Source organism: Nanorana parkeri, unplaced genomic scaffold (assembly GCF_000935625.1).
Source record: "Nanorana parkeri isolate BGI_ZX_2015 unplaced genomic scaffold, ASM93562v1 scaffold885, whole genome shotgun sequence".
Lineage (NCBI taxonomy): Eukaryota > Metazoa > Chordata > Amphibia > Anura > Dicroglossidae > Nanorana > Nanorana parkeri.
The window spans coordinates 230,031-242,284 of record NW_017307153.1 but is presented as its reverse complement, the minus strand read 5'-3'; the positions used below and the strand labels follow the sequence as shown (position 1 = coordinate 242,284).

The window sequence follows — 12,254 nt, the reverse complement described above, 5'->3', positions numbered from 1 at the left end:
TAGGCATAGTAGGCGTAGAGTTATTGTCCTGTTCACAGCAGAAGCACTGAAGTGATTGTCTAAGCCCGCTCAGCTTACCCTGATCCCTGTCCCAGCAGTGACGTAGCAGCCCTCCAGACTTCTTATCTGTAATGTAGACATCGAGTATGTGCTCTGTAAGAGTGGAGTTTTATAATAGAGAAAACCTAAAAGACTTTAATGCTTTTGCTGTAAAAGTTTAGACTGAATTGATTCAGTGTCTGTAACTACAGGTATTTACTACATTTAAAGGCTACAGTTACTGACTGACAGAGGTATATAAATACTTGGATGTCCATATCCTAGAGATTGGTGCACAATAAACATGGCTCTTGTAAAACATTAGGCATTTAAAGAACCCACCACAGTTCCTTTACCACATTATGTTTCCTATTAAATTACAGTGGCATTTTAATATCTGCTATTGATAAAAAAGTGTCTCTTTATCTCGTGTTACATGCACCTTTCTTTTTCTAGGGGGTACAGTCTGTAAATGTGAGTCACGATGCAGCTCATGCACAGATGGATGTCAAGTTGCGCTCTCTTATTTGTATTGGACTGAAGTAAGTAAAATGTATACAAATTAAGCCAAATATATGCAGTAAGAAATACCAACAGACTGTAACATACTTTGTCCTGCACCTAATACCGGCTCTCTAGATACATTTTCAGAATTCTGACTTTGCATTCAGTGTACAAAAATACAAGGCAAACCTGTATGTAGCTAGTTGTTTAAAACATTCTTCTCTTTCCATGGGTAGTACTTTATTGCAGTTTCCAAGCAGTGTAATTGAAATCAGTATATAATGATATGTAAATGCTTTGTTGCTATTTTAAAAAGCTAAAAAGAAGTTACGTCTGCAAAAAATAAAGCATTAATACTTAGCTGTCCCACTGCCAACGTTGTTAAACTCCACTTTCTTACCAGAGATAAGCTTGCTATAAAAAAAAATCTAATGCATCTGACATTTGTGAAAGTGTCTGAATTCCTTCGTCCCCTGCTGAGCTCTGCGGTTTCACCTGCCATCCCTTATGTCACAAAGCACACAGCAGTAATGTAGGGGTCGGTGGAAGGAACCACAGAGCACTTAGCATGGAACCAAGCAAGCATTCACTGCCTGCAGTGTGTCTGATGCTGAATATTCTTCAGATAGTTTATCACTTTAAGACCGCAAAGATCGTTGGGGCAGATAAGTAATCATGCTTTTCTTTGCCGACTGGGCTTCTATCTTAAATAGTGACAAAGGCGCTTTAATATAAATAAAAATGAAAACAAAGTGTGTTAAGGGATGCAGAGTACTATGCCAGGGAGGAATAGACATACCTTCTGAATAGAATATATTAGATGTGACCCATTTTGTGATGGTTAACTTTAAAAGATTTTGGGTACATACAGGCTGCAAGCTTCCATTTACAGCTGATGGGATAAGTGTGTTTGTACTAACAGTCATCACAGAGATAAATCATGTCTACAGTGATCACTGCTTGCTGAATCAGTCGTGTGCCTCAGAAGTCCTTTCTTGAGCGTTGTGTTGTACACATCTGATGGTTTTCAACTTGCCTATGACTGAACAATTCATGGCATCATATGTATCTTTCCAGGCTGCACCCAAATACAGTACTAAAGGTGCTCTAATGCAAGAGTTGCCAAACTTTTTAAACAAATGGCCAGTCACTGTCCCAGCGCTAGCTGGAGTAAATAAAAACAAAAACACCCCGGCATCAACAGGCGTACAAAAAAAGCCCTAGCAAGGCACCTTGGGCAGGAGATCACTCTACCTGAGAGTGCCTAAGATATATACTGCCGTATGCTGACCCCACTCTGTGTTCCAGAGCCTGGCACCCACTGCCACTCTGCATACAGCAGCTCATTTTGATGTGCAATGAGAAGGTGCATATATATTTTTTGGGCTATATATTCCCTTTTGAATAGGTATAAAACTTTTTTTGTTCCTCAATTGCAAATGAAATTCAGTTATTTGCCTCAGATTTTTTTTAATGATATGTTATCGAATTCCAGAATGACAATCATTTCTCTTTCTGCTGTCTTTTACACTATAGCGAGCAGGTGATCCATCTGTGGCTTGAGGTGCTCTGCTCCAGCTTGCAGACAGTGGAGAAGTGGTATCAGCCATGGTCTTTCCTGAGGAGTCCAGGCTGGGTGCAAATCAAATGTGAGCTGAGGTGAGCTGGTTACATCACTTGGATACAGTGATTGACATGTTGTCTAATTCAAGGTTACAGTGACATGAAAACGATCAGAATGTATTTTGCTGATCTCTATTTACATCAGTTTCTACATGGCAGTATATGTGAAGAATTCTGAGCAATCTCTAAAGTTATATATCCAGCCAAAGTGGTATTTCAAGTTTTGATATAGTTTGGTTGAATTAGAACCCCTGTAGAATTTGTATTCCTTTTCGGAGCCCTGTTAGGCCTCATTCACACTGCCGCGCATATACGCGCTTACTGTATCGTATGCAACACATGCAAATAAATGGCTCCATACACATAGCCGCATATTTGCGTAGCGTATATATGCGCAAAAACAAAATGGAACAGAGATGCATCCGGGCAGCGTATTTCTGTGTGTTTATGCGCATATACGCGTACTTACGTGCGTATACATGTGTACAGCACAGTAAAAATTCCATTACGAGTGATGCATTCTGGGATTGCATATAGTGCACGCATATACGCTCGTATATACACGCGCATAGACGCAATATACAATTTTGCTTGCGTTGTGTGTGAATGAGGCCATAGAGAGATATTTCCTCACTGTCATGGTAACAGTGGTTTCACCAGACAGGAAGTGAGGGAAAATCTACAGCAGAGACACAGCCCAGAGGGGTTCTAGCCTTCATCTATTCTATTAAGAAAATAAAGCATTTTAATTTTTGTCTGTGTTGCAGCTAAAAATGTTGCTCACTTCCTGTCTAGTCAAATTGTTGACAGTTTGTAAGGAGAAATCTCTCTGAGTAAAAATCTGGGAGTTCTGATCCTTTTTCCACTGTACCAAAAACTAAAAATGTTTTTTAATGGACATGCTTTGGGATCTATTCATAAACTATTCACAGGGCAAATGGCCCATTGGTTCTGTGCAGATATATGCCACAACAAACGTTCTTTAGTTGTTTATTACAGGTTATTTTTATATAGCGTGGACAATTTATGCAGCACTTTACATAATGTACATTCACATCAGTCGCTGCCCTCAAGGAGCTTACAATCTAAGGTCCCCATCTCACATACAGGGCAAATTTAGACAGGAGCCAATTAACCTACCAGCATGTATTTGGAGTGTGGTAGGAAACCCACGCAAGCACAGGGAGAACATGCAAACTCCTTTACAGATAATGACCCGGCTGGGATTCGAACCAGAGACCCCCAGTGCTGCAAGGCAGAAGCGCTAACCACTATGCTGCCCTAGGCAAGACAATGTACTTTTGAATGTTTTTTTTTTCCATGTAATATCACATTATGGCCGCGAGATGGCTGACAAGCATAGAAATGTGGTCATAATGTGATATTACATGAAACATTCCAAAATGCATTCTACTTGTAAAGAAAAAAAACCCAAACAGCAATTCTATTGAACCCCAAAGAGAGCAATCCTATTGACATACTGTATATTTGCACAGAGCGAATGGTCAAAGATATTTACAGGGCAAATGGCACTGCAAATTGTTTATACATCAACCCTTTTAGGTATGCTGTACATAAAGTGCTGTGAAATATGCAATATTTTTCTCATACTCACACTTTAAATATTGGCTATAATTCATGAGTTGATAAAAAAACAAAATATATATATGGTGGCAAAATAAAAAAAAGTAATGTAGAGTACCAGTGCTACCTAATGAACCACAATGGAAACCAAGAGAAAGACAGGAGCAGCAATATGATATGCTTGAAACGCCAAAGATGTGGCTCACCTTAAAATATGGTCAGGAAAACACGTGTGTAGAAGCTCTTTGCAGAGTATACTGTGAGGGATAACACATTATCTAACTGTAACAGTATACGGTAAGTAAAAGCCTAGCAAACAGACCAACGAAAGGCTCACCTTAATGAATGGCTGTAAATAATGTACAAGCTTCACAGCATCAGTGCTTGTTAAATATTATCCACACCAAAGGACACTGTAGGAAAGTAATTCCACCTAAAAAGCAGATAATAAAAACTCTGACTTTAATCAAACAAATTGACATGGCCCCCTCTTCAGGAGTACACAAAGTAAGATAAGGAGACACATTTTTAAATTCACAAAAGAACTTCCTCACTTCATGATGAAGGGGTCATAAATCACTCGATTATCAACTCTGTCCCTTCTGGAGTTCACAACATATGTGTAAACATAATAAAAAATTGTCACACATCACATACAAAAAAATCATTGATAAAAGCACAATAGGACCAAAGAGATCAATCTTGAGCATATAATTCACTAATATAATGAATCATTTACACAACAATAAAAGTGATAAAATAAGAGGAGGGGGACAAGATCAAACGGAACCGAAAGCTTCCTCATCATCTATCTGCAAAAATAGGTTTAAAAAAAGCCTAAAAAATAAAATAATGCAGCCACCACATTTGTGAACTTACCCACAGCCACCTCCCCGAACCTCCACTGCATTTACATGTCTGAAATCCCCACCAGTCCACACACCGGACTTTCCAGCCCCACAGTGGAATGCTTATAATACTCGCAATTGGTAAATTGTCATTGGTCAGCACAGTCAGCTAACCTCGCTGACCAATAAGAATGGCTTCTTATTTCCGGGACTTGGCTGGCAGGGAATTCATAAATGTAAGTGCAGAAGTGGCGAGATTGTGTGAGAAAGTGAACATAAGGATTCAGCTGCAGCATCTTTGTTTTTCGGTTAGATACGTTTTAATCATAAAATCACAGAATTTATTTCTAGCTTGAATATAACATTAGATTAACCTCTTGCCGTCCGCCCGTTGTAAAAAAACGGACGGACGGCACTGCAGCATTGGCGGGTTGCCGTCTCCAGACGGCAGTTTTTTTTCTGCTCGTGCGCGCCCCCTAGTGGGCACGCACGGGCAGAAAAGACCGACCATTGCACACACCCGTCACCGGGTGTTTCACATATAGGCGATCAGCGGCTCCATAGCCCGCCGATCGTCTATATGTGCTCGTTCGACCCCTCACCTTGAATCCCGGGATCCGCTGCCCCATCTTGAATCCCGGGACTGGCTTGGAGGGCGTCAGTAGCAAGAGGACGGGAGTTCAGCTCCTTGCTGATCTCCGTCCGGGCTGTGAATGCAGAAGTGATGTGTATTACATCACTTCCGCATTCACCTGTCAGTCATCTGGCTGCTATAGCCAGAGAGAAGAAGCTGATGAAGCAGATCTCTGCTTCATCAGCTTCTTTTGGGGTCCACAGGTGACATTAGGGGTCCTAGAGACCCCTAATGTCTCCATAAAGAGGACCTGTCAGTGTGCCTTTGCTATTATATAGGGGGATTGTTATCCCCCTATATAATAGCAATAACAATAAGTGCAAAAAAATAAATATAAATAAAAAAAAATAAAAGTAACACATAAAAAAGTAAAATAAAATAAAAGTCACATATAAAAAAAGGGGAAAAAACCCCCCCAAAATGTTTAACTCCCCCACCCCCACGTTTACGCGCCTATAAACGTAAATACGCGTCCGGTGCCCCAGCGCGCAAAAATTACAATTGCGCTACACATGTTACATATCGCCGCGAACGTCGCAGTGAGAGCAATCATTTTAGGGCCATCAATCACTGATAACACTAAACTGATGAGCGGTAACAGCTTTTAAAGCGTCGCCTAGGGCCAATTTTGGGTATTATCGTTTTTTGAGGTTTCGCGCGCGCACGCAATTTTAAGGCTTGACATGTTTGGTGTCTTTTTACCCGACGTGACCCCGTCTTTTATATTTTACCCAAAAATTGGGTAATAATAAATGTTTTATCATTTAATATAGGGGAAACAGTTTTGTTTTTTGTTTTTTTGTTTTTTAAAAAAATTTTGGTAATTTTTCCTTTTAATATAGTAAAAAAATAAAAATCCCAGTGCTGAATAAATACCACCAAAAGAACGCTCTATCTGTCCGCAAAAAAGGGTATAAAAATCATTTCAGTACTGCGCTGCATGACGGAATAAATGTCAGTCAAAGTACCGCAGCGCTGAATACTGAAAAATGGCCTGGATGGGAAGGGGGTTTAACACCACGGATGTCAACTGGTTAAATTAGATGGCCTTACTAACCATTTAGATTGTGAACTAGTTACAAACGGTTCTAATTGCAACATGTTTTGTTGGATCTGAATATCCAATTCCTTCATCTCTTTTTTTTTAAATCATATTAAATGCTAATATACTAAATAACAAATGCTATCAGTAATATATCTCTATATACTATGACAGCCATAAACTAAATATCTGTTTGTATACATAGTATCAATTTGATATAATCCAAAAAACAACATATATATATATATAATGATTAATAATCTCCATTAATAATATGTGAATAAACTCATGTATAAAGTAATTCATGATTTATGTGTAAAATCTGTAAACAAGAAATATTTACAGAGCGCAATTCTTGCGCTACAACAGATTCTGTACAAACTTTTCTGCTGTGATTGCACATATGTGTTTTTTCGGCCACAATTTAAGGTGAGCGACATCTTTTTTGGCTGTTGGAAGCTCCTAGTGAGGTCTCTGTCTTTGTCTTGTTCTCACGGTTATCTGACCCCGAGAGGGATTGTTTTTTTGTGTCTTCCCTGTAGATCTACTAACTGGATTAGGATCCTGGAATAGGTTAACCATGCTCTCCCTGTAGATTCAGGGCTTCTAAGTATATAGTTAGTCAGGTTGAAAAAAGGCACATCGAGTTCAACCTATAGAGATATGAAAAAAACAGAAAAGCCTAAAACTGAACGATATGCCCACAGTTACCCACTGTTGATCCAGAGGAAAGCAACAAAAAAAACCCTATAAAGCATGGTTCAATTTGCTCCAACAGGGGAAAAAAATTCCTTCCTGATCCCATAAGGCAATCGCATATTCCCTGGATCAACAATCTCTGATGCTTAATGTACATATAAGAACTCAATATCAAGTAATATTCTGTGCATTTAGGAATACATCCAGATTTTTTTTTTTTAAACAGTTAACAGAGCTCGTTAGAACTAGCTCCTGGGGGAGTCTATTTCACATTTTCACAACTCTAACTGTGAAGAATCCTTTCCATATGCAAAGGTTGAACCTCTTTTCCTCCAGATGCAAAGAGTGCCCCCTTGTCCTTTTGCAGTGACCTTAAAGTGAATAATTTGGCACCAAGCTCACTATATGGACCATTTATGTATTTATACATGGTGATCATGTCCCCCCTTAATCGCCTCTTCTCCAGAGAGAACAAATTCAGGTCAGCTAATTGATGATTATTCTAGCTTTAGTGACCGAATAATCGGGATTTTATTAAAGACAGGAGGCGAATGTTTTGCATAACTTTCTTTACTGAAACTTCATAGCATCAAGGAACATAACGGAAAACAAGTATCCAATAGCAGCACACAGCATGTTATAAAGTCCACCCACACGAAGATCCATCCTCTTTTCTTGGAAGCAGTCTCCATGAACGTAACAGGTAGAAAAAACACGAGAAGTCAAACTGGAACCAAGGCCAAAAAGAACCTGAGAATAACCATCCGGAACTTTAGGAATGCCATAGAGTACAGCGAGTTGTTAAACTGAAACAAGAGAAACAGCGAAAACGTAACAGCAAACCAAACAACTGTGACATAACAGTATAGAAAAATGAACGTGCAAGGAGTAAGTACAATAAAACAGCATGACAAAACATATATGTCGGTAATACACCAAGGGTAGGGACGAGCAGTAATAGACACGGGTGGGAAAAGTATTCGCCTCCTGTCTTTAATAAAATCCCGATTATTCGGTCACTAAAGCTAGAATAATCATCAATTTTATGGCAAGACAGGAGGCTTCATATTTTGCAGTTTTAAGGAGAGAAGTCGCGGGGTGTGTAATCGATGTCCGGAGGAGTCCACTCCGATGACCTGGGATGGCGAATGAATCTGGGGTCAAAAAGTGCTTACCCAGTAGGGTCAAGCACCAACATCGGCATCCGCCGGGTCCGAACATTGTTGGGTAATGGCCAGTTGGACACTGCGGGGCTCACCCGCGTCACTACCCAATGGTGATTGGGTTTCCAAGTCATCCTGAGAGGAGCGGTGATGGGCGTCCCGCGAGCGGGAAGCGTAAGATAACCGTCCCGCCGAAGCAGGGACTGAGGAGCGTTTAGCTCGTTTAGCGTGGCACTTGCCTTTGTTTGCCGACTTGCTGGATCCTTTCCAGGGGCGCTTATCCGCTCTGCGAGAGTCCCCAGATGCTTGGGAAATAAAGGAGTCGGCCGACTCCGCATCAGAATGGACAGCACAGGTCTGAGGGGGTTCGCAGGCAACTGTAGGAGCGAAGGCAGTAGCCAAAGCCTCTCTAACGGCCGCCTGAATCCAGGCTTGCATTTCAGCCGGAGGGATAGCTGGCGGTGCAGCAGGGTCAGACATGACAATAAGTAAAAACGGCACCGTAATAACAGTGATACAGGTGGAAAGGCAATGCAATAGTGGGGCTCATCCACTAAACAGAAGGCACACTGGCAAGTTGCACCGGGGCTCATACAGTGAAACTGGGGCTCATCCAGTATACAAACTGCAGAAAGCAATGTGGAAGTTGGGGCTCACCCACAAAGGCACAGGTACGAAACACTGGGGCTCATCCAGTGTACAAAGTGCAGAAAGTAATGTGGAAGGTGGGGCTCACCCAAAAGGGCACAGGTACACACGCTGGGGCTCAGCCAGATGGAAGGATGTGAGGAGTAGTCGGCACGTTGCAGACAGCCGCGCGCGGTCCCTGGCGGGCACTAGAGAGGAAGAAAAACGTGGCTCCAACAAAATGGCCGCCGCAGAGAGAGGAGAAAAACACAAGAAAAATGGCCGCGGGGGCGGAGCTACTAAAATTCGGCCCAGACAAAACTACAACAAAATGGCCGCCGTAGCTTGCAGAAAAACCCCCCGAGAACTGGCGGCGATCAGAGCAGCAGCTCGGACGAGGATGCCGGCAGAAGCTGCTGGTAGAGAAAGGTAGGGCAGAAGCCTGGGGGATCCTGAGGTAGATCAGGAGGGGTGATTGATCAAACAAACAAATATGCAGTAGTAAGAAACCAGAAAGCAGGAGATGTACATATGACTGACCTGCCATGAGGTAGCAGCAAGAAAAGAGGATGGATCTTCGTGTGGGTGGACTTTATAACATGCTGTGTGCTGCTATTGGATACTTTTGTTTTCTGTTATGTTCCTTGCTGCTATGAGGTTTCAGTAAAGAAAGTTATGCAAAATATGAAGCCTCCTGTCTTGCCATAAAATCGTTCCTCATAGCTGAGCTCCTCCATGCCTCTTATGAGTTTGGTCGCCTTTCGCTGCACTTTCTCCAGTCCCACAACATCCTTTTTGTGAACTGGTGCCCAAAACTGAACTGCATATTCCAGATGAGGTCTTAATCCTGCCCCTGTACAAAGCATTAGTATGTCTATCTCTGGAGTCTAGACCCTCTTAATACAAGAAAGTATTTTACTTGCTTTTTTCTATATGTCTAATAATGAACCACCATGGCACTGTACATACTTGCTTTTGAAGTATATAGAAGGACGAACATGGTTGGGTCGGTACAGAATTGTCACATACAACATATCATGCCAGATATGCTCATAAAGGACTGATTGAATACTGCAGACAGATCATTGTTGTGTTGTTCCTACACATTATACATTTCAGTTGCTATATGTTCTGATAGACGAAAGCAAATTTATCAGTTTTCATATTTTTTTTTCAGGGTTCTTTCAAAGTTTGCCTTCAGTTTGTCACCTGACTGGGAATTACCTGTGAAAAGGGAGGTGAGTGTGAGTGACTTTTTCTATACCTTTAGTAGCATGTTACTTCTCCATCATACAGTCCTCAGCAGATTAGAAAATGAACATAAGCATTTGCTTAGTCGGCATACAAACCATCACCACCATTTCTTTCCCCCTTCTTTTCATTCTCATGTATTTTAGAACAGTTGACCAGTGTATGGCCAGGAATAATTATTACTGAGGTCACTGAGAAAAAGTATTATTTGACTAAAAAGTAATTAGGGCAGATTCAAATTAGTAATACTCTTTGTTCTCCATGTGATAAAGAAATGTAGTTAATGGTGTGTTGAATACTTGTAGGCATTAAGTCTGTGAAGGTTTTCATTCACCCAAATCATGGTATATCTGTAAAAAATAAATCAAGGCAACTGGACTTGCTGTATTTTTCTTGAAGATGTTTTGCTGGTCATCTAACTAGCTTTCTCAATTCAAAAGATAGCTTCAGATTTTTGAATTGAGAATGTTAGTTGGATGACCAGCAAGACGCCTTCGAGAAAAATACAGCTTGTCCAGTTGCTTTGATTTATTTTTTATAGATATGTTAGGCATTGTGTTATGTTATGGATCAGCCTATAAATCCTGTGTGTGGGACACTAGATACCATTTGTAGCATTAGGTGAACCCTCACAATTTATTACTGTAATGCAGCCAGGCTGCAAATACAGCGATAAGTGTGATCGTTCTTTCTCTTTATTAAACTGGTAAGTGCTGCAGCAAAGGTTAAAATAGCCTGTGCTGCAGTAGTTTGGAGATTCAGACTGCAGCTCTCTCACACAAAGCAGTGGTCCGTGGTCGTATGCACCCCAAATTCTGACTCACCCATTGCTGACTTACAATGCCTTGTTCTGCAATGTGTGAGTTTGCAGAGTTAGCCATCTTAGTAGAAGCAGGGCTTTGCTTCCCTACCATCAGAGCCTCCAGCAAGGAGAACAGTGAGCAGCACAGTAGTGACATAAACAAACCTTGCTCCAAATTTCCTGAGACTTGCAGTCAGAGGCAGCAGTGCCTCAAATTCGAATTGCAGATATAAGGCTCTAAGCACAGGAGTGACTAGACACCCTCACATACCAGGAGGTGCACTGTTATTTGTCAGAAACAATTAAAGGGTACTGCTTAAGCCTTATTAACATTTAAAGATGTTCCCTATAACATAGGAAACCTTCACTTTTTGAATTCAGGTTCTCTTTAAATATATGAGCCAGCTTAAAATTGTTAGCTGGAGTTGAGCAGTTGGGACATAAAATGATACTACTCTTATCTAATGTAAGAAAGTGTTTAAAGAGAACAATGAAGCTTACATTCGTGAATTGTTTACATTTTGCAGGAAAAGGAGAAGAAGCCACTGAAGGAAGGTGTACAGGACATGTTGGTAAAACACCATCTCTTCAGCTGGGATATTGATGGATGATGGTTCTCATCTTCTACTGCTGACCCTATGGAGTTTGACGGAACTTCACTCCTGCCATGCACTTTTCTATTCTTATTCTACTGCCAAGAACTCTCTAAAAAAACTTGTTAATACATAAAGCTCTGGATTTACACTCCAGTTTGAATGTAGTATGACAAGACCAGAGAAATGCTAGACCCCTCAGAAACACTGGGAGGAGATTGTGTCACACTTATTGGTTCAACTCCACTTGATTTACTCTTCCATTCTGTCTTTTTCATTTGGCCCGTTTGTTTGACATTTGAAAGTGGATGAACCATCGCCATATAGTCCTGTAGCTGTGTGTATATACAAATATATATAAATATATACAAGTGTATATTTTGAGACCAATATGTAGATTTTTGCTTTTGTCAACACATTTCCTACCTCCTACCATTTGCTTTCACTACTGAACCACAGCACCTTCCAAAAAATACCAGTGTATGTGGTATATGCGGGTGGAGTATATTTTTAGCAAAAACCGCGATAATTTCCCTTTTCATGGATCATGTTGGCCACATGGTTGCTTCTAAAATTACCAATACACCTTTGTTAAATAAAGTGGTAAATGAGAAGGAACAACCAGGAAACATTTTGTTTGATTTGGAGCTACATGCTTAAAGCTATAGATATCATGTCATGAAAACAGCCTAGACATTCAAGAGTATATACATCTATATCCTCAGAAGACACCCCCAGAACAAGTCCAATATTTGAAGAACAGTAGCTATCAGCGTGGACAATGCTACGCCTTCCACCCAGGGGATTAGACAAAGGTATCTTGGCTAAATCGTGGCTCAAAATGG

At 40.8% G+C, this 12,254-nt stretch overlaps 1 protein-coding gene across 2 annotated transcripts in view; it reads left to right on the top strand.

Moving 5' to 3' along the window:
- Positions 1–11,880, top strand: part of SGSM3 (small G protein signaling modulator 3) — a 59,760-nt gene extending 47,880 nt beyond the window's left edge. The window contains exons 19-22 of one of the 2 annotated variants that reach the window (XM_018565775.1): positions 496–581; positions 2,080–2,202; positions 9,941–10,001; positions 11,344–11,880. In XM_018565775.1, the coding sequence (XP_018421277.1) occupies positions 496–581; positions 2,080–2,202; positions 9,941–10,001; positions 11,344–11,427 (354 nt within the window). In that variant the 3' untranslated portion in view covers positions 11,428–11,880. Of the gene's footprint in view, positions 1–495; positions 582–2,079; positions 2,203–9,940; positions 10,008–11,343 lie in introns of both variants that reach the window. The other variant, XM_018565774.1, reaches the window with a different exon arrangement.
- The last annotated feature ends 374 nt before the right edge of the window (positions 11,881–12,254 follow it).